This window comes from Triticum urartu, chromosome 5, assembly GCF_003073215.2.
Source record: "Triticum urartu cultivar G1812 chromosome 5, Tu2.1, whole genome shotgun sequence".
Lineage (NCBI taxonomy): Eukaryota > Viridiplantae > Streptophyta > Magnoliopsida > Poales > Poaceae > Triticum > Triticum urartu.
In genome coordinates, this window is record NC_053026.1 from 12,050,109 (window position 1) to 12,075,203 (window position 25,095).

At 43.3% G+C, this 25,095-nt stretch overlaps 3 protein-coding genes across 5 annotated transcripts; all 3 read left to right on the plus strand.

Annotated features, from left to right (window-relative positions):
* The first annotated feature begins 2,553 nt into the window (after positions 1–2,553).
* LOC125506940 (neutral ceramidase-like) lies at positions 2,554–9,308 on the plus strand. 3 transcript variants are annotated; one of them, XM_048671648.1, is made up of 11 exons: positions 2,573–2,708; positions 2,804–3,024; positions 3,875–4,305; positions 4,778–4,986; positions 5,336–5,692; positions 5,791–6,046; positions 6,138–6,408; positions 6,488–6,613; positions 7,068–7,131; positions 7,609–7,778; positions 8,479–9,308. In XM_048671648.1, the coding sequence occupies exons 3-11, from the start codon at positions 3,956–3,958 to the stop codon at positions 9,025–9,027; spliced, it is 2,352 nt and encodes a 783-aa protein (XP_048527605.1). In that variant the 5' UTR covers positions 2,573–2,708; positions 2,804–3,024; positions 3,875–3,955; the 3' UTR covers positions 9,028–9,308. The 3 variants fall into 3 exon arrangements, with proteins under 3 accessions (XP_048527606.1, XP_048527605.1, XP_048527604.1); XM_048671649.1 differs by lacking the exon at positions 2,804–3,024 and having other exon boundaries at positions 2,554–2,708; XM_048671647.1 differs by having other exon boundaries at positions 2,606–3,024.
* Positions 9,309–14,166: 4,858 nt separating this feature from the next.
* LOC125506629 (protein FAR1-RELATED SEQUENCE 5-like) lies at positions 14,167–15,644 on the plus strand. Its single transcript, XM_048671416.1, has 2 exons — positions 14,167–14,502; positions 14,648–15,644. The coding sequence occupies exon 2, from the start codon at positions 14,661–14,663 to the stop codon at positions 15,642–15,644; it is 984 nt and encodes a 327-aa protein (XP_048527373.1). The 5' UTR covers positions 14,167–14,502; positions 14,648–14,660.
* A 5,292-nt stretch (positions 15,645–20,936) lies between these two features.
* LOC125555441 (chloroplast envelope quinone oxidoreductase homolog) lies at positions 20,937–24,723 on the plus strand. The gene is made up of 4 exons (XM_048718400.1): positions 20,937–21,101; positions 22,172–22,313; positions 23,211–23,302; positions 23,964–24,723. The coding sequence occupies exons 1-4, from the start codon at positions 21,021–21,023 to the stop codon at positions 24,657–24,659; spliced, it is 1,011 nt and encodes a 336-aa protein (XP_048574357.1). The 5' UTR covers positions 20,937–21,020; the 3' UTR covers positions 24,660–24,723.
* The last annotated feature ends 372 nt before the right edge of the window (positions 24,724–25,095 follow it).

A 25,095-nucleotide genomic window follows, 5' to 3' on the forward strand; every position in this document is an offset into this window, starting at 1 on the left:
ATCCCGCCTGTTGGTTATTGACGGAGAGTCGTCTCGGTCATGTCTGCTTGTCTCCCGAACCCGTAGGGTCTACACACTTTAAGGTTCGGGTTGACGCTAGGGTTGTGAAATATGAGTATGCAATAATCCGAAAATTGTTCGGAGTCCCGGATGAGATCCTGGACGTCACGAGGAGTTCCGGAATGGTCCGGAGGTGAAGAATTATATATAGGAAGTGTAGTTTCGGCCATCGGGAAAGATTAGGGGTCACCGGTATTGTACCGGGACCACCGGATGGGTCCCAGGGGTCCACCGGGTGGGGCCACCCATCCCGGAGGGCCCCATGGGCTGAAGTGGGGAGGGGAACCAGTCCATAGTGGGTTGGTGCGCCACCCCCTTGGGCCCCCTGCGCTTAGGGTTGGAAACCCTAGGGTGGGGGGCGCCTCCACTTGCCTTGGGGGGCACTCCCACCCCCTTGGCCGCCGCCCCCTTGGGAGATCCCATCTCCAGGGCCGGCGCCCCCCAGGGGGCCTATATAAAGGAGGGGGAGGGAGGGCAGCCACACCTGAAGTCTTGGCGCCTCCCTCTCCCCTGCTACACCTCTCCCTCTCGCAGAAGCTCGGCGAAGCCCTGCTGCGATCACTGCTGCATCCACCACCACGCCGTCGTGCTGCTGGATTTTCATCAACCTCTCCTTCCCCCTTGCTGGATCAAGAAGGAGGAGACGTCATCCGCTCCGTACGTGTGTTGAACGCGGAGGTGCCGTCCGTTCGGCACTTGGTCATCGGTGATTTGGATCACGGCGAGTACGACTGCATCATCCCCGTTCTCTGAACGCTTCCGCTCGTGATCTACAAGGGTATGTAGATGCACTCCTCTCTCCCTGTTGCTAGATGACTCCATAAATTGATCTTGGTGATGCGTAGAAAATTTTAAATTCTGCTACGATCCCCAACATGAATGTCAAGATAACTAAATGGAAGGGCAGTGTTGATCCTTCTTGGAGAATCAATTGAGGGTTGAATCTTGGTTTGAGGGACTTCCTCCTGAATGGTGCGTGTACTTGGGAAGGTTTTTGCACATGGGACTTCCTGTTTTGGCACATTGATCATGTACCACCATTGAAAGATTTGATGCGGGCATTTTTGGTTCCTCCAAACATCCATGTGTTTCTTTGGTTGGTGGTCTATAACATAATATTAACTAGGGATAACCTATCAAAGAAGGACCATTGCTGATACGTCTTGCTTATGATGTTGTGAGAATGAATTGGTGCAATACTTTCTATTTGATTGTGTTGTGGCTAAGAAAGATTGGCAATTTACCGTTGTAGCTTTTGAAATGCCTAGCACTAAATGCATTGATGATATTTCTAAGTTTTGGTGTCGAAATAAATACACGTATATTTAATATGGTTAACTCTATTGCCTCGTGGAGCATTTGGTGCCTTCGAAATTAGTTTTGTTTCCAAGAGAGAACATGGAGAAGTGTAAGATACATGCTAGGAAAAATGAATACTCACCTCCATCAATGGGAAGTGATCTGCGGTGATGCACGCTTAGTGCCGCCAATGTGTTGTCTACTTTTTCTGGATCATCACCGCAGGGTATAGTTCTCTCACTGGATGCAACTGACGAACAATGATATTGGATGCTTATTGCCAACACCAATTGGTCCTTCGTGATGAGTGATTTGCTTTGCATTTTTGGCCGTTGAGTTATTTTAGTTGTAGTTCTTCTTGCATTTGGTGCTTGTAATAAACAAGAGTGAAAGTTCACATTCAAATTAAAGCTGAAACGTGGCTGGTTGCTCAGATTTAGCTTGATACTATGTTACTTGGCATATTCTTTTTTCAAAAAAGACACCCAAAGGGTATCTTATATCTGATAAATACGATGAAAAACAATAGCTAATAGAATGTACAAACAACTGGATTAAGAACGAGCATTAAAAATAAAATTATATTGTAAACTAGGCGTATTCTTCTATCAACAGTCCGCCGCACGTCGGAGCATGAAAATTATATCGAACCAACTGTAAAATAAAATTATATCGTAAACTAGACGTATTCCTCATCGATGTAAAAAAAGCCTGAGGAAAAAAAGATGATGTTGCCTGCAGTTTGATACCATGCTACTTTTCGCTTTAATGAAATGGTGTTTGGGTTTGGGGAAGGGGGACTTTTTTATCAACATAGAAAGGAAAAAAATTATTCGTTGTCGTCACTTGCAAGCAACATAACATTAGGTCTGACCATTATTGGTTGCTCGTTTCTGTCTCTATGGAAAATGGTGCAAATGCATGGATCATCTAAAAAAACAAATATTGTTAAAAAACTGACTGTGATGCCGTTGTAAGAGATTTGCTATACTCTAAAGCAACATTGCCATGTACTCCCTCCAATTCAAAAAAAGTGTCATTGTTTTTTTTATCGGAGAGAGTAGTAAAATAAATAGTAGAAAAATTGTCACGCGTTTGATCGGGATCCGACGATTCTAAGGGCGTTTGGACTGCTAAAAAAAATCTAACGTTCGCAGGGGAGTAAAAAAAACAAAAAACAAAATGGGCTCAAACGCGTGGAAGGCCCGGCCCGAAGTCTCCGCGGCGCGTCGCCATCGTCTCCCCACTTGGTCGTCATCCTCGCCGCCGATTCAACGCCTCGCCCGCTCCCCCTCCTCCTCGGTCCGGCCGTCCCCATGCCGACGAGGTCCAGGCCCTCGAGCCCAGAGGTGCGCGCGCCTCCTCCTCCCCCGCTCCCCCCCTACTCCACACCTCACCAGTTCCCGCGGCGCTGAACTCCTCTCGTGTTTGCTTGTTTGGTTAGCTGGGTCCCTTTTCCCTTTCCGAGCCGTGCCTTGTAGGCTCCACCCTGTCCCCCTCCGTCCGTCGCGGTCGGCCTCCGCCACTGAGCTACGACTACGAGGCGCCCCGCTCTTGGAGTTCCCAACCGGCCTAGTCGTGTCTGCGGGTTTAAATGGCGGCGGAGGCCACTAGCCAGTGGAGCAGCCGGGGCGGGGTTCCCAGTCGAGATTCGCCGTTCGCATGGTGAGCCAGTCCGCCTCCCCCCTCCGCCCCTCACTTCATTCCAGCCAGGTCGCGTCGGTCGTAGCTGGACGCGTTGTGCTAATCAGCTGCAGTACCAGTTAAATTGCTGTATGCAGTTGTTCTAGCTAGGGTTTGAGCATGCTTGGTGCGGATCTGGGGTACTAGATTTTGTGCTCCAGTGGATGACTTTTGAGCATACCAATTCTAGGAGTTTTTATGATACTACATCTCTAAGAAAACCCAGAATTTCATCAATACTAATTCCAAGATTATTTTTTGAACATCGAGCGAATTTCATGATCTTTCCGGAACTTAAATTTAAGTGGAAAATTGATAATTCTGGGACAGTAATTCAGCAACCGCAAATTAAATTGAGTGTACTCTGGGTCCCGAGAGCCAAAAATTCCCGTCCATTAGGTAGGTGCTAATACACTAGTACTACTGATTCTAGAGTACAGACCTACCTACCAAACGGACCCCAGTTCATCAAACCATTAACCCGTACAGAATAGGCCATTAATGCCTCCTAGTTCAGAGCTCCTACTTCATTTAGTTAAACATGTTATCGCCTGCCAGATGATGAGATGGACCACATATCAGTCAGATCCACCAAATAGAAGCCATACCTCAGCTGGCCCATGAGCACTCAGGAGATGGTGACCCGGAAGCCTGGCCCACGCCACACTACTGTTTTTTTCTCGCGGGGACACTGTATTTATAGCTTAACATGTACTTGTGTCATTATAGCTTGATAGTCTTGTTGGATACTACTAGTATGCACCCTTTCCCTTGCATCAGTATGATATAATGTTTGGTGGTTTTTTTAATAGGCTTTTCTTCTCTTTTGCAGAATGCAGTTAAATTTCTTGTTCTCTCCAGGCTTCTGACTTGCACTAGTTAATTAACAACTTCATTCCCTGGTTCCTTCCTGATGGAGGCTTCGTCTTGCTTGCGCTACCAAGTCTGCGGTTTTGGTTTGTCCTGGATATGGCTATGTCTTCTTTTACTGCATCTCCTTCAGAATTGCAGCCTGGTGCTCTCGGACTCTCCTTATCTGGTCGGCATGGGGAGCTATGACATAACAGGGCCTGCGGCAGATGTTAACATGATGGGATATGCAAATGCGGAGCAGGTTACATCAGGGATTCACTTCAGGCTAAAGTCACGAGCGTTTATTGTTGCGGAGCCTGACGATGGAAAGCGTGCTGTCTTTGTGAATCTCGACGCTTGCATGGCATCACAGCTTGTGAATATAAAGGTGCTCGACAGGCTAAAAGCAAGGTAGTAAGAAGCAACTTCTCCTGAATTAACCCTGCAAAAAAAAACTTCTCCTGAATTAATCATCAGAAAATCCTGAGATGTTGGTTTCAACTCTGAGTGCATGTTTTGTGTCTCTTTGTAGATCATGCATACAGTTGCATGGTTCCATCATCCTTTGTGCATCTTTCTCTCTTGAAACATTAGTTCATTATATGAAGTTGTTTTCTTACTTGTACCATGTTTATTCTCGTGATTATGTTAAGCCATCATTAGCTGCTGGTGTCTTTCTGTACCTTTTTATGATAATATGAACTGAGCTGCTGTCACTTAACGCGCTTAGCCATTTCACAATGCACATACATACTGTACAGAGGCACCCAATGACATGATTAAAAGTCTTATAATCTGCTTGGTCTATTTCATCAATAAGAAAGTAGATTCTGCCTTGCACGCTCATGAAGTTGGGTTGACTTGGCAAGCCTCGATTTGGCAGGTACGGTGATCTTTATAATGAGAATAACGTGGCTATCAGTGGTATCCATACCCATGCTGGGCCTGGAGGTTATCTGCAGTATGTAGTCTATATTATCACATCACTTGGGTTTGTTCGTCAGTCATTTGATGTAATTGTCGATGGCATTGAGCAAAGTATTGTTGAAGCTCATAACAATCTCCGTCCTGGGAAAATCTATGTGAATAAAGGTATGCAACTAGTTGCACTGTCTTAAACTAATGTCTTACCAAACTACCATTTGTACTGATATCACACATCTAATTAAAACACATATGTTTCGTAATATTTATAGCATCTTCCACCTGGCTCTAAAATGTCATTTAGTTTCAGTTTGGTCTTTAAATGTTACTTCAAGTCTGGCTGCAATTATTTTTCTCACTGCTCCATCTATATAATAATCAATGCAGTATAAGTTCGGATGTTCATTCCTCATGTGATGCCTACTTTTCTCTCTCTATATGGTATTGTGATGCCGGCTAAGCTTAGATCTAGTTGCTGCGAAGATTTTGTTGTCAATCTCATATGCTTGATGTTCAGGTGACCTTCTGGATGCTGGTGTGAATCGCAGCCCGAGTGGGTATCTGAATAACCCGGCTGAAGAGAGAAGCAAATATCGATACAATGTTGATAAAGAAATGACCCTTGTTAAGTTTGTAGATGATGAATTCGGTCCAGTTGGAAGCTTTAATTGGTTTGCGACTCACGGAACATCAATGAGTCGTACAAATTCTTTGATAAGCGGTGATAACAAAGGAGCAGCTGCACGTTTCATGGAAGACTGGGCTGAACAAAATGGCCTTCCTAAGCATACAGCTCATGCAAATTCTAATGATTTTGGATCTTTGCACCTTCCGAGAAGAGTCTCTACAATAATACCAGAACCAGATGAGATAAGTATGTCCCATCCTTCTTGCACTGTATGGATAGTGTGTCGGAATGAACATGTTAGATTATTCCTAAACCTACTATTTTCTCCATTTGCTTTTGTTCAGCGGATGACTTGATGCAATTAGCATCATCCTACAAGGCCTCAGGTGGCAGAATATTGGCAAGTTCAAATATCACTAGGCGCATTAGAAACACTCAAGAAAACAGTGCCAAATTTGTTTCCGCATTTTGCCAGTCAAACTGTGGAGATGTCAGTCCAAATGTCTTGGGAGCATTTTGCATAGACACCAACCTTCCTTGTGACTTCAATCACAGCACGTGCAATGGGAAGAACGAACTTTGCTATGGACGAGGTCCAGGGTATTCTTCTCGCATATCAAGTTATTAACCTTCCATGAGCATCAGCGACAAGTCCTTATAAATGAGGTTTTCAAATATTCCTGTCTTGCAGGTATCCTAATGAATTCGAAAGTACCCGCATAATTGGGGATAGGCAATTTCTGAAGGCTGTAGATCTCTTTAATTCGGCTTCAGAAGAACTACAAGGAAAAATTGACTATCGTCACACTTACTTAGATTTCTCGCAACTCGAAGTTAGTGTTTCGACGAGTACGGGAGGTCAGCAGGTGGTGAAAACATGCCCAGCAGCCATGGGGTTTTCATTTGCTGCTGGAACCACAGATGGCCCTGGAGCTTTTGATTTCAAACAAGGAGATGACAAGGTTTGGTATATCAGTTAAATACTTGCTTCAAAATTGTAGATGACGTGGTATTCACTGATTGCACGCCTTCTATTATCAGGGAAACCCTTTCTGGAGATTAGTGGGAGGCATACTAAAGAAACCAGGGAAAGAGCAAGTCGACTGCCAAGCTCCGAAACCAATATTGCTAGACACTGGTGAAATGAAGGAACCATATGATTGGGCGGTATGATATGCTTTTTTAAGTAATCATAAGCAGGCTTGTTACGTCACTTTCTCTGAAATGTCCTAATTGCAATTTCACTTAATAGCTGACACCAATGCCACCATCAATAAGGACCAATTGCTGCTGCATCATATCAGCACTGCCCAGGCTGATATATAAGATATAATTTCGTTTCTGTAATGAACTTGATTTTTTCCCAGTGCGAGTTTCTTAGTTTTACTGTTTTAGAGATTAATGTGTAGGCACTATATATCTGCATGTTCACGCCCGACGCTGTTTTTTTTGGTAGAGGTGATGGGATCAAATGAGTAATTATTTGTGAACTGCAGGGCACCTGTTGTGCGCAAGCTCCACAATATGTCAAATCAGAACCAAAATCTCAACCAGAAACCAATTTACCAAATTAATACAAATTTTCTTTCCTGGTCTTATTTACTTCCGTAATCTTTTGCAGCCTGCGATACTTCCCATTCAGATCATAAGAATTGGTCAGCTGGTTATCTTGTCTGTTCCTGGAGGTATATTCCAGTTCGTCAACCCTATTATGTCCATCCAGTTAGAAGTGCATGCGGGGTTTTTATCTATCAAGACATGCCATGCTCATGTTATCCAATGTTTTGAGTTACTGTTCTTTCTCAACAACACCAGCAACATGCATGTCTGCATCATTTTGCCACTTTGCTTTGCTAGGCAAGAAAAAAGTAGCCCACTTGATCAATAGCTCAAGGCAGCAAGACCAGCAAAGCTAAGTGAAATTGTATAGTAATTATGAGAGACTACTTAGTGGACCACAGGTCCACAACATGACAAAAGGAAGACTTTTCCCATGTTAACGGACTTGCTTTACGTAGCAAGGTTTTTGAGCTCTGCCAAACACCTAGTCTTGCCGGGCAGGAGTTAGGTGGGGGGCAATTGCTTGGGTTTCAGAGCTAGCAATCATATGGTCAATAAGCGTCAGCACTCCTCTAATATTTTTTTGTTATGTTTTGGCACAGAATTCACGACAATGGCCGGCAGGCGGTTACGTGATGCTGTAAAAAATGTACTGATAAGTGGCAGCAATGGTGAATTTAATTCCAACACTCACGTTGTTATTGCGGGGCTGACAAACACATATTCTCAGTATGTTACAACATTCGAAGAATACCAAGTCCAAAGATACGAGGTATGTGAACTTTGCTTCTGTACACCCCCTTAAATAAATTGACGGTGGAGATTGAAACACACCCCTCTAATCAAAATGGGTAATATAGTCCATTAAATATTAAATACTGGAGCGGTTTCATAGAGCTATTACTCATGATTATGATTATTGTTGCGTGAACTTCATGAGTGCCTATCTCCAATCAGTTCCACCCCAAGAAAACTGAGTTGGCTGGGATCTGCTACAGCAGCCTGCCGGTGGTTGGATTCCACAACAGATTGCATCCATCAGTAGACATCTCGTTGTGATGTTTTTCATGTCCTTGCTACCCCTTTTTTATGGAAAGGAGGGACCCTCAGCCTCTACATCAAGTGAATGCATGTAGTCCATATGCCCCTGCCCCATATATATATGTCAGAACATTAGTCATTCCTCTTCGATTTGCTTGCAAGCCTGCAGTAGATTGAAGTGTCATTATTTGAAGATGTCAGAACTTGTTTCAGCCACATCCAATATTTTTAGCGCTAACCAGTATTTTTGGTTTTTGTTAGAAACTCTCCACAATTATACCAGTTTGGCTTTCATTGATGTTTTGTTGCTAAAGATCTGACATTTCTGAACCTGAATTTCCAGTGATTGTTCCATCAAACATATGAAATAGATCCACTCACATATGTACCAATGCATGAATAATTTGTTGGAGTGAATATGTGTTTTGCAGGGTGCGTCAACTTTGTACGGTCCCCACACCTTGAGTGCATACATTCAAGAGTTTCAGAAACTTGCCACGGCTATGGTTGCAAACAAAGAGATCGCAGCAACAAACATTCTACCTCCTGACATGTTGGACAAGCAAATCGGACTGCTGCCAGGCGTCATTCTCGACTCGACTCCTCCTGGTGTTCACTTTGGGGATGTCAGCTCCGACGTCGCAGCAAACTCAGACTTCCGGAAGGGCAGTACCGTGAATGCTACGTTCCATTCGGCCTGTCCAAGGAATGATCTTCTAACCGACGGTACCTTCGCGCTCGTTGAGAGGCTGAATGGTGACAACTGGATTCCTGTCTACGACGATGACGATTGGTCTTTGCGATTCAAGTGGTCGAGGCCTTCGAAACTCAGTCCGGAGAGCTTTGCGACGCTGGAGTGGACCATTCCTGAAGATGCCGTCCCTGGTGTTTACAGGCTACGGCATTTCGGTGCCTCCAAGCCGCTGATAGGGTCGATCGAGCATTTTACAGGTACCTCTCGCGCGTTTGCAGTGCGTTAAGCAATACACAACTTGTGAGGATGTCCGAGAACTGCTGCTCTTTTTGCTTTGGTTACAAGCAAATATATAGCGTGTACATTAGGGAAAATACATCCCGCTATCGGTGCATGTTCATATTATACATATCTAGTACTTTGCAATAGCGCAGGCCGTTTCAGGATCCTGTATGAATGTCGTGGATTCACTCATGCATTACTTAGTGTCTGTTGGTAAAGCCCATCTCCTTTTACCTATTTCCTCAAGAACTGAGTTAACAGTGGATTGGGCAAATTTGGACTCGATTTGTTCCCCCTTGAGAGACTATATAGTTCAGATTGTACCACCATGCGGATTGGATGTACTCCCTCCGTTCCAAATTACTCGTCGCAGAAATGGATGTATCTAGAATTAAAATACATCTAGATACATCCATACCTGCGACAAGTAATTGGGAACGGAGGGAGTATATGTTAAGGCTGAGATGCATGCAGATTGGATGCCATGTTGTATGGACATGTAATTAATCCATGGTTGACCACTGTTCGCATCATGTGAGGGTTACCGCTTTGAGTGCTGGCTACGTGATCAGATGGCAAATTTTCTTGCATGATTGACTGACATAATTCATGGGAAATGGGAAATGGCAGTTCACAACCTGGCACTAGAGTAGCATTTTCAAGCACAAGGCTGCAAAAGCAGCAAGTGTAGCATTTCAAACACAAGGCCGCAAAAGCAGCAAGAGTATCTGTGATGTGGTAATATCTTGTATCGGAATGTGGACTGTGTTGTTAAGTCATCTGGTAGAGACACTTTTGTCATGCATACTTACATGATGAACCGAGACACTACCTTCCTCCTTAATCATCTCTTGAAGTATAGCTAGATAAAGGGAATTTCCACCACTCGTGTTTGCTCATCTTTTGGCTTCCTCCAGTATTCCAGACTGTTCAGTAGACTGATTTCACATTTGTGAATCGCAAGTCCTGAATGTAATCTTGATGGAAGTATTTATACAAGGGATGTCAATGAACTTGTCACCCTCCTTCATGCGTTTGACATCCGTTACCCATTTCATGCAGTTTTAACCATTCTTCGCAAGTGGAACGAATACGAGCGGTAGGATGGTCACATGATTTTGCACTTGCAGTGTGCATATTCTCATGATAAAACAGTTTCTGGACGAGTCACTCCATACTCATGTCATGCTTTGGTAACACAAAAACAATAAAGCATGTGGAATAATTCGGCCTTTTTTCAGTCGTTCGCTTTCTCTCGAATGTCTAAATTGTGATTTCACTTAATAGCTGACACCAATGGCACCATCAATATAACTAATTGCTGCTGCATCAAATCAGCACCGCATAGGCTAATACTCCCTCCGGTCCTTTTTAGTCCGTATATAAGTTTTGTCCGAAGTCAAAGTATCTCAACTTTGATCAAACTTACAAAAAAGATATTAACATTTACAATGCCAAATCAACATTGTTAGATTCATTATGAAATGTAGTTTCATAGTATATATATTTGGTATTGTAAATGTTGGTACTTTTTGATATAAATTTGGTCAAACTTTGCAAAGTTTGACTTGACACAAATCTAATATGCGGAGTAAAAATGACCGGAGTATATGGGATATAATTCCATGTAACATTAGTGAATTTCACATTCATTATTTTTTCTGTGACAAACTTGACTTTTTTTCCCATGAGAGTTTTTTAGTTTTAGAACTTAATGCGCAGCCACTATATATATGGAGAGGTGATGGGATCAAATGAGTCATCATTTGTTAACTGCAGGGCACCTGTTGTGTGCAAGCTCCGCAATATGCAAATCAGAACCAAGATCTCAACTAGAAACCAGTTTACTGAATTAACACATTTTTCGTTTCCTGCTCTTGTATTCACTTCTGTAATCTTTTGCAGCCTGTGATACTTCCCGTTCAGATCATGAGAATCGGTCAGCTGGTTATCTTGTGTGTTCCTGGAGGTATATTCCAATTCGTCAATCCTAGGATGTCTGTACAGTTAGAAGTGCATACCATTTTTTTTCTTTCTACCAAGATGTGCTACGACATGCCATTCTTATGTTACCCAGTTCTTTCTCAACAACAGCAGCAACATGCATGTCTGCATCATTATCCCACTTTGCTTTGCTAGGCAAGAAAAAGTAGCCCACTTGAACAATGGCTCAAGGCAGCAGCCAGCAAAGATAGGTGTTTGGTACATAAAATGGTTTGTATCTTAATGTAACTGTCAGCAAAAATACTATATACTGTAGTAATTATGAGAAACTACTTAGTGGATCACAAGTCCACAACATGACAAAAAGAAGACATTGCCCATGTTAACGAGCACGCTATATATTTCCTTGTAACAAAAAGAAGACTTTGCCGGGTAGGACTTAGGTGGGGGCAATTGCTTGGGTTACAGAGCTAGCAAGCATATGCTCAGAAACTATAAGCACCACCGCTCCGCTAATTTTTGTTGTTATGTTTTGGTATAGAATTCACGACAATGGCCGGCAGGCGGTTACGCGATGCTGTAAAAGATGTACTGATAAGCGGCGGCAATGGTGATTTTAATACCAACGTTCATGTTGTTCTTGCGGGGCTTACAAACACACATTGTTAGTATGTTATAACATTCGAAGAATACCAGGTCCAAAGATACGGGGTATGGGATTTTTCCTTCGGTACCTCATGTACTGTAAAAGGTCTCTACATATATTTTCGTTTGTTTTTTCTAGAAACGTCCCACAATTATGGCAGTTGGCTAAAGATTCAATATTTCGGTAACCTGAATTTCCAGTTAGTTCTCCATCAGACATAAAAAATGCATGAATAATTTGGAGTGAATATGTGTTTTGCAGGGTGCGTCGACATTGTACGGTCCCAACATCTTGAGCGCATACATTCAAGAGTTTCAGAAACTTGCCACGGTTATGGTCGCAAACAAGGCAAATTTTAAGATGGTCCCAACTATTATGGACCGTCCATTATTTCTGATCCAAGGGTCGAGATTTTATGAGGTAATAGGTTATCCATGAGAGGTAATAAGTCACCATCAAGAGGTAATAGGTCGCCCAACACTCTTATTTGGAAAGTTTTGGAAAAGTAGGAAACACCAGAAATGGAAAGTAAACATTAATGATATATTCCTACCATATAAAGAGCGCTCGGGTATAAGGAAACTATTGCATTCCAAATTAACATGATCAATGACATTAAATCCACGATTTATATTGAGATATCATGAGGTCACACAATAGCGTGACAGTACATATAATATGAACGTTTGTATTATTTCCATAATTTATTAAAGGCTGTAAGAAAAATGCACATATATGGTCAAGTACACCAAGATACCATGAGGTCACACAATAGCGTGACAGTACATCTAATATGAATGTTTGTATTATTTCCATAATTTATTAATGTGTGTTAAAAATGCACATATATGGTCATATACACCAATAAATTTAAAAAATGAAGAAAATATGGCGTTGTCCTAGTTAGCTATTTCTTTAAGTTGTGAGTTCGAAACTTGGTATTATGTTAATGCTATTTTCATAAGTTTTCCACTATTTCTATTCGATGTGATTCAGCCAATTTCTTTTTTTTTGCAGGTTTGTAGATACCTAGCAACGAGTCGAAGCGTTGGAGCGAGCTCAAGGCATGCCATCGTCATCACACCTCCCTCACCGGAGCATGACAAAAACACGTAGTAAACAGTCAAAAAGTCGTCGTGCTAAGCCCGCACAGGACCAGGTGACCAGAACAGTAACCCCTGCAGATGAAGATAAGCGTAGATCAGAATGATCCAAACCATAGACAAGTAAATGGAGATGAACAAAGACAGAATCCACCAAGAACAACCGAGGACCAACACTAAACCTAATCCCACAAAATACAATGGAGTCACACCTTAACATGCCGTCGTCGAGCTGGACGCACCATCAGGATGGGGGCTAGGCCGGGAGGACCTTATTTCATCTATGGGGAGCCGTTGTCGCCTCGGCTTACTAAGCAGGACACAAATGCCTGTTGGAGATGAGGCGGACCGACGGCGATATCGACGACAGGTGGTGAAACTCTAATCATCTGGCAACCGCGAGCAGAGGCAAACAGATTAATTCTCAAGTTTCTATCTCATCTAAAAAAAAATCCAATTTTAATCTAGCTTTTCGGATCATGTGGAGGTAACATGCGCGACAATAGTCAAACTGATTACTGCGTAAAATGCAACGATGTGTTGTTTTACAAATATTAAAATATTCTTATTTTTTGAAATACTAACACCGTCTCTAATTTTCAACTTAGATGGACCTCCACATCTTTTCATAATTCATGATGATTTCTACAAATAGATAAAAAAAATTGAAAGGGATATGAACTAGAAAGATGTTGGTAAAATCAACGAAGAGGGTTGGACGACTAGCCTAGATTCGACCAAACGTTTAAAAGGTAGACTTAACTTTAGAAGCTTACCAAGGACGACAAATTTGGTCAAATGAGGCTCTCTGAGGCCTTGAGTACCTCTTGCATAACATGCAAGCACAACAAGACCCAACACTCCGGGAGAGCGACGAAGGGGAACAAAACTTACTCTAACTCAAGAGACATAACTTTAACGCCAGAACACATATCTGGGCCTGCACCTCTCTTTTTGTCGGAGCGGATGACGAAGGAGGAGGGGACTCGTGGCTTCGTCGGCGGGTAGCAGATGGAGTGATGGAAACTATCAAGGGTTTATGGGGAGGGGGTATGGCTTGAGTACCTATATCGTTGAGCATGTCGTGACCGAGGACACAACATCGCGAGGATCAGAATGACTTCATAAATCTCAAAATTTCCTAGATACTACTCCCTCCGTTCCATAATATAGGACGTTTTTGGGCACTAGTCTAGTGTCAAAAAAACGTCTTATATTATGGGATGGAAGGAGTAGTTTTTAATCCTACTGTATATTTTTCCCATCAGTATCGAACATATAAAAGCCCGTTGAACCGTCCGATTTATAGTTTTATTTTTGTGTGGAATATATAGAGACGAAAATAGTACTATAGAAATCCCTGGAAAAGAACGCTTTAGCTAGGTCTATGATACCCCTAAAAAAACTAGATTTACGTACGATCCAATCTTGCTAGCTTTTCATCCGCCGCCGCTCCATTCCTGCCGGCTGTCGCTCGAGATCCCATTGAAAGCATCGGCGCCGCTCCAGTCCACGAGTCCAAGGGCCGCCACCGCCGCTCCAGTCCACGAGTCCAAGGGCCGCCACCGCCGCTCCATTCCCGCCGGGCGTCACCCGGTGAAGGCACCGCTGTCGCTCCAGTCCACGGGTCCACATCCGCTCCATTCCCGCCGGCCGCCGCTCGAGTATCCGGTGAAGGCACCGCTGTCGCTCCAGTCAACGCTGCCTAGGGCCGCCACTGCCGCTCCATTCCCGCCGGCTGCCACCGCTCCAGTTCTGCTGGCATCCTCGAGTCCAAGTACCCAAGGTAACAGTCATTACTCCCAGACTGTATATTTCTTTGTCTACTATGTTATATTGGCATATGCCAAGCCAAACCAGTCGATCTTCCCATTCTTATTTTAGCACGGGTGAGTAATCCAGATGTTAAATAGTTGGCTGTCTTCATTTAGGGAATAATTTGGTATGTCTCCCCAAGATGATAATGAAGTAACCCAGACACTGGAAGAATTAGCTGAATATGAAGATATAATACAGAGGACCTTCAGTTCTGATGAAGAATGCTATGATTTTTTCAATAAGTTTGCCAAGACAAAAGGATTCAGTGTTAGGAAGAGCAAAGTTTGGCGCTCAAAAATCACAGGTTGTATAATAAGTCGACAGTTTCTTTGCTCAAAAACTGGGGTGAGAGATGAGAAGTATTTCAATTTGCCAAATAGAAAACGGAAACATTGGCCACTTACAAGATTTGAATGTCCTGTGAAGTTAGTGATTAGATTCAGCCGGGAGATGGATCTATGGTATGTTGACAAGTACATTGATTCACACAACCATGAGCTGGCTAGACCCAACGAAACAACATTTCTCCGTTCACACAGAAAAATGACAGAGTGGCAGAAAAATGAAATTATAGGTCTCCAGAAGGTTGGCTTGAGAAAACATCAGATTATGGATGTTATGGTGCAGGAGAGCAATGGAGATCATGCTGAAGTTGGATTTGTCCCGAGGGATCTTTACAACTTTTCATACTTAAATAAATGTGCTAAGATTATTGATGGTGATGCAAATGCAGTTCTGCAGAATACGAGACAAAGACAACTAGAAGATTGTGAATTCTTCTTTGACTACCAAACCAATTCTGAAGGCCGCTTGGTTAATTTGTTTTGGTGTGATGGTCAGTCTCGCCTAGATTACCAAGCATTTGGGGATCTTCTCATTTTTGACAGCACGTATCGGACAAATAAGTACACCATCAACAATTGGGTCGCAAGTGAAACGTGTATCAGAATAGTTGAGACGCAAACACATGACCACCTAAACCATGCAGACCATTATTACATTGTTATCACAGTCATAATACAAAATATATGTCTAAGATTCTTAATAACCTTTGCAGCACCCATTTTATTTTTTGCGTCTAAAACCATCCGCTTGTCACATTGCTGTTGATCCCAGTTTTTAATCAATGGATGCTCATGGTGATCATAAGCAAAGTCATCTCCATGTGCTTGAAAATGTTCGAAGTACCAAACCTGATCATCGAAGATATAGAACTTACATGAGTTAGCAAATCACACAACTCAAGCAATAAACCAAGGAATATAAAAAGAATGAAAATTACCTGTAGTAGTGCCAAGTTACCTACTAGGCCTGATCTTTTATTTTTCTTGAATTCTGCCAAGTTAGTTAGCAAATATTCCAGTGTGAACTCTGCCCAGTTGTATTTTTTTATCTTTGAAATGTCTGCAACAACTTCTAAGTAGTGGCTGCTAACATATTCCTTTGAGCATGGTGCCAAAACTGTCCCAATTGCATACAAAGACAAACATTCTAATGAAGTGCTCATCAGCTACACCACTCCTTATCTGTTTTTCTAAGTGAGTGAAAGTGATCGCCTTATCGCCCTTGTACAACGCAAACAACTTTGGGTCTGCTCGATTTTTACTAATTGTTATCTTCTCACCTCGGTTTGGCAAACCTAAGATGCATTCCACATCCCAAATACAGATTGGAACCACATGCTCACCTACTGTAAAGCTTCTATCCCTTTCACTGTAACCATCTGCAAGGGACTCGAGAAGAATGCGACGGATTGACATGGAGGGTACATTAAGCAATGGCCCTAAGTCCATCTCATGCACAAGTTTTATTTGGTCCTCATTCAGATCGTCACAGAGATCAGCAAATTTTCCAGGCATACATACTGTCGAAGGCTAAACACGAAAGCGTAAAATAAAGTCATCAAAACTGAAGATGAATGGCAACACTGCTGAAATAGAATGAACATCTACGCACATACCATCTCAACCGCCGCTCCCTGACAGCTGACCAAGAACGTCGACTAGAACCCGTCGATATCACGCACCTCCCTCACCGCGCTGCACTTCACAAGGGGAGCGGCGTGAGTAAGCCACCGCGACGGGCATGGGCTGCGCTGGCGTTCACTTTGGGGATGTCAGCTCTGATGTCACAGCAAACTCAGACTTCAGGAAGGGCAGTACCGTGAATGCTAGGCCTGTCCAAGGAACGACCTTCTGACTGGCGGTACCTTCGCGCTTGTTGAGAGGCTAAATGGTAACGACTGGATCCCTGTCTACGACGATGACGATTGGTCTTTGCGATTCAAGTGGTCGAGGCCTTTGAAATTCAGTCCAGAGAGCTTTGCGACACTAGAGTGGACCATTCCTGAAGATGCTGCCCCTGGTGTTTATAGGCTGAGGCATTTTGGTGCCTCCAAGCCGCTGATAGGGTTGATCGGGCATTTTACAGGTACCTCTCGCGCGTTTGCAGTGTGTTAAGCAATACACAACTTGTGACGATGTCCGAGAACTGTTGCTCTTTATGCTTTTGTTACAAGGAAATATATAGCGTGTACATTTGGGAAAATACATCCCACTATCGGGTGCATGTTCATATTATACATATCTAGTGCTTTGCAATAACGCAGGCCGTTTGAGGATCCTGTATGTATGTCGTGGATTCGCTCACGCATTACTTACTGTCTGTTGGTAAAGCTCATCTCCTTTTACCTTATTCCTCAAGAACTGAGTTAACAGTGGATTAGGCAAATTTGGACTCGATTTGTTCCCCCTTGAGAGACTATATAGTTCAGATTGCACTATCATGCAGATTGGATGTATATGTTAAGGCTGAGATGCGTGCAGATTGGATGCCATGTTGTATGGACATATAATTAATCCATGGTTGACCATTGTTCTCATCATGTGAGGTTTACCGCCTTTGAGCTGTTTGATGGCAAATTCTCTGGCAAGATTGATTGATGTATTTCATGCGAAATGGAAAAGGAAATGTCAGTTCAGAGCCTGGCACTAGAGTGACATTTTCAAGCAAAATGCTGCACGAGTATCTGAGATGTTGTAATTTCTTGTATTGGAATGTGAACCTTGTTTTTAAGTCACCTGGAATGGACATTTCTGTCATGCATGCTTGCACGATAAAAATGACGAGACACCATACGCGGTTTCTGAATGAATTGCCATACTGATCGACACCAATTTCCAGAAATCATTTGCTGAAAGATGCTTTTCTTTGATTGACGAGTATGCACGAGCACATCAGTGATAGGCTATATGATATGCTGACTCCACCTGATCTCGAAAGGTAGTTTGGCTTAACATGTACTCCCTCCGTCCCAAAATAAGTGTCTCAACTTTGTACTACATTTATTTTGGGACGGAGCTTTAGTACAAAGTTGTACTAGAGTTGAGACATTTATTTTGAGACGAAGGAAGTACAATTTCTCTCCGTACTGTGAATATATATGCATTGTCTTTTGCATGTCGCCAGATAGCATTTTGTATTGTTCTTTTTGCCAGTTGAAAAAAAACCTTTTTTTGCGGGGTGCCAGTTGAAAAAACATAGCACGGAAGTTAACATTTCTCAGGAGGTGACATCTTTCACTGTGCAGTGGGATTGGATTTTCTCTTCGTAATGAGGCCTGCCAAGGGATGGTATGTTCGAGTCACGTGCATTTTAGATTGTCCTTTGCCACCTTCTACTTGGGTATGAAGAGAAGTAGAGCTCCATACATGGATTCCAACAATTTGATCCAATAGATGGATAATTGGAGGAAACAACATGAAGTATAGCTAGATAGAGAGATTTTCCAGCACTCGTGTTTGCTCATCTTTTGGCTTCCTCCAATATTCCGGGATTGTTCGGTAGACTGATTTCACATTTGAATCGCAAGTCTTGAATTCAATCTTGATGGGAGTATTTATACAACGGATGAATTTCTCACCATTCTTCACAAGTGGAATCGAATAAGGGCAGTAGGATGGTCACATTATTTTGCACTTGCAGTGTGCGTATTCACATGATAAAACAGTTTCTGAATGAGTTACTCCATACTCATGTCATGCTTTGGTAACAAAAGAAATGATATAGCATGTGGGACATTTCATCATTTTGTAAGATGCCATTTGGATAATTTTGAGTATGTGCATCTTGCAGCAAGATGGAGAGGCGAGGCGTGCCATCCTAAACGTACCCACTTACATTTTGGATTTAGATATCCACTTACCTTTTGCCCATGCTCGCATTTCATCAGTCGACCGACCGCAGGCACAGCCACGTCCGCCGGTTGGCCGGGCTCAACCCTCTCCCAGTAGCCCGTCAGCGAGCCTCTATCAGTCATCAAGTGTGATGATTGCCGGCGGCAGGTGCTGCGCCTCGTCTCGACCACGAACAAACATCTTGGATGGGTTTTCTACAAGTTTAAGTGGAAGGAGTGAGTACAATCTACTAGATGTTCTTGAGATTTGTTGCAATTTGAAACTCATTGTTTGATTAAAATTTCCCCTCCCTCAACAAAACACCACCAAGTTGCGGGCGCGTTGAAGACATGCAGTTGCAGTTGGGGGCGACACTTACAGTTGCGTTTTTGAGGCAGATATGCAATTGCCCCTCCCTCGATAAAATTAACACCACCAAGTTGCAGGCACGTTGAAGACATGCAGTTGCAGTTGGGGGCGACACTTACAGTTGCGTATTTGAGGCGGACGTGCAATTGCCCCTCCCTCGATAAAACAACACCAAGTTGCGGGCGCGTTGAAGGCATGCGGTTGCTGTCAGGGGTGACACTTGCAGTTGCTTGTTGGTTGCAAATATGCAAATGCCTCCCTGACAAAACATCATTAAGTTGCAATCGCTTTGAAGACATGCAGTTGTAGTCGAGGGCAATTGTGCAACCAGATGACAAATATTTTCAAATTCCGAAAATGAAAGTTGTTATTTAATAAATATTAAAAACAAAATGGATAGCAAGAATATTGTTGTTAGCAAGAAAAAGGTCTAAAACCATCATTAAAAAAAGAAGTAATGGTGATAAGACATGCAAAAAAACACCACAAGTAACACTGACGAGAAAAGTTTAAATCCAAAAAAACCTATATTTTGAAAAATACCATGTCAAAAAATATAAACCAAACAAACTAAAAAAAGTGTATAGAGGAAAAATATACAAAAATGGAAAATATATTTGCCTATATACATACATACGTGTATAATAAACATGGTCATCCCATATTTACAATAAATTATGCACAAAAAATGTCCATTTAAAAAGTCTATGCATATGTTAAAAATATTGCAGATTTTAAAGAATCCGTACTTTCAACCCCCAGCCTCCTAACCTCAGTTTACTACAAAAGGCAGTCAACAACAAATAAAAAAACAGTCAAAATGAAAGGAGCAAAAGGCTAAAAGAAGACCTCAGGCCCGTCCAGCACGCCCAACCAACGACAGGCCCGACAGAAAAAAAAAGAATCTAAAAGAACAAAAGGAAAGAGCCCAACCCGAAAATAAACAGAAAAAAAATGAGCTGGCCGCGCGCCTTAGCAGGCCGAAACGAGAAAATTCACACTCCAGAACGATTCTTGAAGCAAGTAAGGCAGACGGTTAACGCATTAACCCGGACTTCGTTAAGTCTCAGTCAATTAAGACTTGTCCGTATCAAAAATAAAAAGTTTACAAAATGCATGGCAAAATGTCTATTCTAAAAAGAATTAGATCTTCCATTTTTCTAAAACAAGAAATTAGAAAAGGTAAAAAATAGAAATACAAGTGAAACCAGTTTTATAATAATAAAATGATAAATAAATACACTAACATACAAAAGGGAAAGGAAATATAAAAATGAAAAAAGGTATGTGTAGACACAGAGTGAGCTGCACCAGCGAGATTCCTACAATACACACAAGCCGAACAAAAAAAGAAAGAAAATACAAAACGTTCACACGGGAGACCTATGAGTGAGAAAATAAAAAACACAAAAACAAGAGAAATAGGAAAGGACCTTAAGCCGCAGCTCGTGGCCAGATATACAAAAGCAAAGCCCGTAGAAGGCACGCTCTACCCCCACTGGGACAAAAAGCCCAGTATGTTTTTCTTTTTTTTGAACATAGCCCAGTATGTTTTTTTTTTGCGATGAATAGCCCAGTATGTTTTTGGATGAGAGGAATACCTCAGCGACAAATCACAGATCAATTGTACAAATCACCTAAGAAAAGATCAATTGCAGAAATAAAACTCATCGACTGAGACAACTGAGAATTAGCACAACCGTACTTACTTAATAATGCATGCTTTTCTGATTAGATGTGGGGCATCCCGCATAGAAAAGTCCAAAGCCAAAACCCAGGATTCCTCGCGTCCGCATGTGTGTATATAGATATCAGCCCAGACACCGCCCGTGTACCCCATGAGGAACTAGAGAGCCAACCAGCCCGCCCACGCATCAGCTAAAGCACACACAAACAGCCCTCACGAGGCTTCTTCCCCTCCATTGGCTATCTTTCTTTCGCCATGACCACCCCAACGGCGACGCCGGCGAAGATGCGGGCCGTGCTTTACGTCGCCTGCGGCGGAGGCACCGCCGGCCTCAAGGTAGGAGTTACCGGCCCCGCAGCTCTGCACGTGTTCTTTTTATTCTGGATAACGCGCGGGGAAGAGGGCCGAAGCTTGCGAGTTTGCTCTGTATTCCGGTCGGCGATCGAGGTTGGTGGTAAAGGATGATATGGCTGATTCACTGCCTATTTGATTAGTTATTAGTAAGCATTAGAGTCTATGTTAGTTGTTTCCTGTGCCTCTCCCTTGGTGGAGAATTATTTTTTATGGCAGCTGGGTGGCTTTTTTTTTTAGAACGAAGGCTCGCGGAGAGCCCGGCTTTGAATTAACAAAGCCATCAACCGGTTAGGAGTTACACACATAGAACAGACCACATCGGCCCAACAATATAAGGAAGCACTCTAGGAAGCTTACAACTCAACGCAGCGCACAAGCACGAAAGTAAAGAAAAACATAGCCCAATGCTTGCACTAGCCGAAGACCGCAGCAAAACTGGTGCCAAGGGTAGCGACCGGCAAGAGCACGATGAGGACCTACTAGTACAGAGTGAGGGTATGAACTCGGCTGACACTCCCAGGATAGAGAAATCCAAACATCTTCCTCCTCTCGCGCCGCAGAGGAACCCTTTCCTCTTGTCTTGGATCGAAAGGCGTCGAACCAACAGACCTGAGAAGCGCTCACCCTAGAGCAGAAGAGATGCCGACCTCGAGTCCTGGAGCAACCACAGAGCACGACCCCTTGAACAATGAGCACACCACATCCACCGTACCGTCGCAGCTTAGGACACCAGTAAACCGCAGGAAAGCCACCGGGAGCAGCAGCTAGGTGGCTTAATCACGCTTTTGCTCTATAATTTAATTTGTGAGGGGCACTAGGTGGTTGTACGATCGATTGAGTGGTTTGTTTGGTTGTGATGTGTTACACTAGATATTTTCTCTCTTTCTCATGTATACACGGCTTTCGGACTAGTTAAGATGTTACCGTGAAATTAATTAGTTAAATATTTTGGAAAGAAAGAAAAACAGTAAACATCAAGGTTTCCTTCTTCCATGGAGTTAAACCAGTAAAACCTACTATAACCATGTGATTCTGAAATCTCTCTAATGCAGCATGCACAAGTCCTCGTCCCTTCAGCAAAGAGGAATGAGGTCCTGTTGAAACTACAAGCTGCGACCGTCAATCCACTTGACTGGAAGATACAGAAAGGGGACTTGCGGCCTCTGCTGCCTCGTAGACTGCCTTTTATTCCAGGTAACTATCCTCAGTCATAGTGTCACCGTGTGGATGCTACCCATTTTCTATCTATCATGAGTTTTGTTTGGAGGTTTCCTATGTATAGACAGCAAAATAGCACCAAGGGTAGTTATGAGAACTTCATTTGATGATGTCTGTCTTTCAGTTTTATCAACTGTCAATATTTCCATTTCCTGTTGTGTCTTAGGCCCTGTTTGGAACACGGGAAACCCATATATAGGAACACTATTCACGTTGGAAAATTTCATGTCGTTTGGAGCGCAGGAACCGTCGTAGGAAAAGCGAAGGACAGGAATCGATTTCCTTCACTTGTACAGGAATTTCACAGGATTCTGAACATCCAGTCCAACCACACTTTTTCCGTCTCGTCGCATAATAAGACCGAGGCACCGCAGCTACAATAGCCGCGCTCGAGCGAAAGCTAGCACAGAGTGAAAAGAAGGAACCGTGCATGAAGAAGATGAGGTTGGGGTAAGAAAGAACATGTGGTGGAGAAAGGATGATTGCAGGATGTTCTTTGGCCACACGTACTTGGTAGTTGTAGGCAGCAAGATTCAGTGACAGGTCGGGCTTAAGGCTGTGTTTGACTGTGCTTTTAGGATTCATGTGATGTCCCAATACCTGCATTCCAAACAGCATACTTGCAGTTTTCCCTATGTTTTCAATTCTTATCTTTTGCCTGCGATTTCCTTTCATATTCCTGTATATTTCCTATCCGGCGTTTCAAGCGGGGCCTTACTATGTTATTTGGTTCTTCACCTTTAACATCTATCTAGAGTGTCTCTTACCTTTTCGTTGTGATAAAGATAACATGTGTGTGTGTGTATGTGTGTGTTACTCAATTCATCGAACAATGTGCTAATAGCTGCATCTCTACTGCGCCTTTTCCTGCAGTGCCTGATGTCGCGGGAGTAGTTGTTGGTGTTGGTCCTGGAGTGAATGGTCTCACAGCGGGTGATCAAGTTGTCGCCAAGTTGAACTCTCTTGTAAGTGAACTTCACTCATGACAACATCTTCCCATGTTTTCCATCTCCATATACTTAGAAAAGAAGATGGTTTCCTCTGAATAATATCAACACATCATTTGGGACGTGGCTTGATGGGATAGTGCCCGGAACAGTGAGACACATTCGTGAGTATGTGCTTTATTATGGGCTATCTGAAATTGCAGAAATGATTTGGTCTTTAACAGAACAACAAATACTCATTTTTTAAGGTTATCTTCCGAGCCACTACGTTGATCCGTATGTGGTCGCTACTCACTCCGACGGAGGCCAGGGAGCGTTTGTTTACTGGATCTATCCGATGGGAGATGGTAGCACAGGCTATTTTCAACCGGTTTGAATGGCAGTCATGTAATAAGATAGGCAATTAGTTTCCTATCTTTTTTTGCTAGCCGGTTATGCCTTCTTTTTTTAGCTCTTTGTGAACATCTTCTTGTTTTTTTTGAGACTTTAAGACCTGTCAAACTGTTTTGCTTAGTAATAAAGTTGGCCGTATGCATCTTTCTGATGCAGAGGCCGGGGTCATTTCCCTTGTCGAAAAAAAGAAAAAGAAAAGAAAAGAATATAGTTTAAGAAAAATCCTCTTCATTTAAAAAAATATTGCCGTAAACTCGTCAACATGACAATGTATTTGTTGTTTCAGAATGGAGGTGGACTTGCAGAGTACACTGTAGCATCCGCAAACCTGACTGTCAAAAGGCCAGCTAAGGTTTCTGCAGCTGAGGGTGCTGGCCTTCCCATTGCCGCAGGCACTGCGCTCCAGGCGTTGAGGTCCATTGGTTCCAAGTTTGACGGCACCGGCAAGCCTCTAAACGTGTTGATCACCGCTGCCTCTGGTGGCGTAGGCCTGTATGCCGTGCAGCTTGCAAAGCTGGCGAACCTTCATGTTACCGCCACCTGCGGCGACCGCAACATGGATCTTGTGAAGAGCTTGGGCGCAAACGAGGTGATGGACTACAGGACCCCAGAGGGAGCGACCTTGCAGAGCCCCTCCGGCCGGAAGTACGACGGCGTGGTTCACTGCACCGTCGCTGTCAGCTGGTCGTCTTTCCAGCCATTGTTGAGTGACGGCGGGAGAGTGGTAGACATCACGCCGAACTTGTCAGCCATCCTCACATATGTGCTGCACAGGGTGACATTCTCCAAGAAGCGCCTCGTGCCCCAGCTGCTCCTGTCGCTCAACAAGGTAGACCTGGAGTTCTTGGCCGGGTTGCTCGAGGAAGACAAGCTGAAGACGGTGATCGACTCGAGGTTCCCGTTGAGCGACGCAGGCAAGGCGTGGCAGAGCAGTATCGATGGCCATGCCGCTGGCAAGATTGTCGTTGAGATGAAGAGCTGATCGTCGTCAATATAATATAAAACGAAGACGCACGAAGCATCCGGCTTTAAATTAATAAAGCCACTAACCAGCATCCAACCAAGTCATACTCCACAACCACATAACACTCAAGTTCAGCGGGCTCGCAGTCCCGGCAAAAGAAGATACTAAACTTTAAGGGGACGCTAAAAGCACATAGCCGAAAAGATAATAGACGCAAAAGCTCACTCTGGCGGATCTTGAAGTCTTGCTCTTGTCGTGCATGCTTTGATCTGCTCCAAAACCTCGTTCATGCGCCCCTCGTCACGCTGCTTCTCCAATGGCGCCCAAGCCTGTAGGAAAATATGGCATTTGAAAAGAATCTCAGCTGGGTGAGCAGGGAATTTATGCTCGATAGTAATTTTGTTTCTCACAGTCCAAATGGACCAAAACAGCGCCCCGACGCAGCGCCACACCA

Coding starts and splice junctions, on each gene's coding strand:
- LOC125506629 (XM_048671416.1), top strand. CDS start 14,661: ATGTCTCCCCAAGATGATAATGAAGTAACCCAGACACTGGAAGAATTA.
- LOC125555441 (XM_048718400.1), top strand. CDS start 21,021: ATGACCACCCCAACGGCGACGCCGGCGAAGATGCGGGCCGTGCTTTAC. Junction 22,314..23,210: donor TAGACTGCCTTTTATTCCAG/GTAACTATCCTC, acceptor CTTTTCCTGCAG/TGCCTGATGTCGCGGGAGTA. Junction 23,303..23,963: donor TCGCCAAGTTGAACTCTCTT/GTAAGTGAACTT, acceptor TTGTTGTTTCAG/AATGGAGGTGGACTTGCAGA.
- LOC125506940 (XM_048671649.1), top strand. CDS start 3,956: ATGGAGGCTTCGTCTTGCTTGCGCTACCAAGTCTGCGGTTTTGGTTTG. Junction 4,306..4,777: donor CTCGACAGGCTAAAAGCAAG/GTAGTAAGAAGC, acceptor TCGATTTGGCAG/GTACGGTGATCTTTATAATG. Junction 6,409..6,487: donor TCAAACAAGGAGATGACAAG/GTTTGGTATATC, acceptor TTCTATTATCAG/GGAAACCCTTTCTGGAGATT.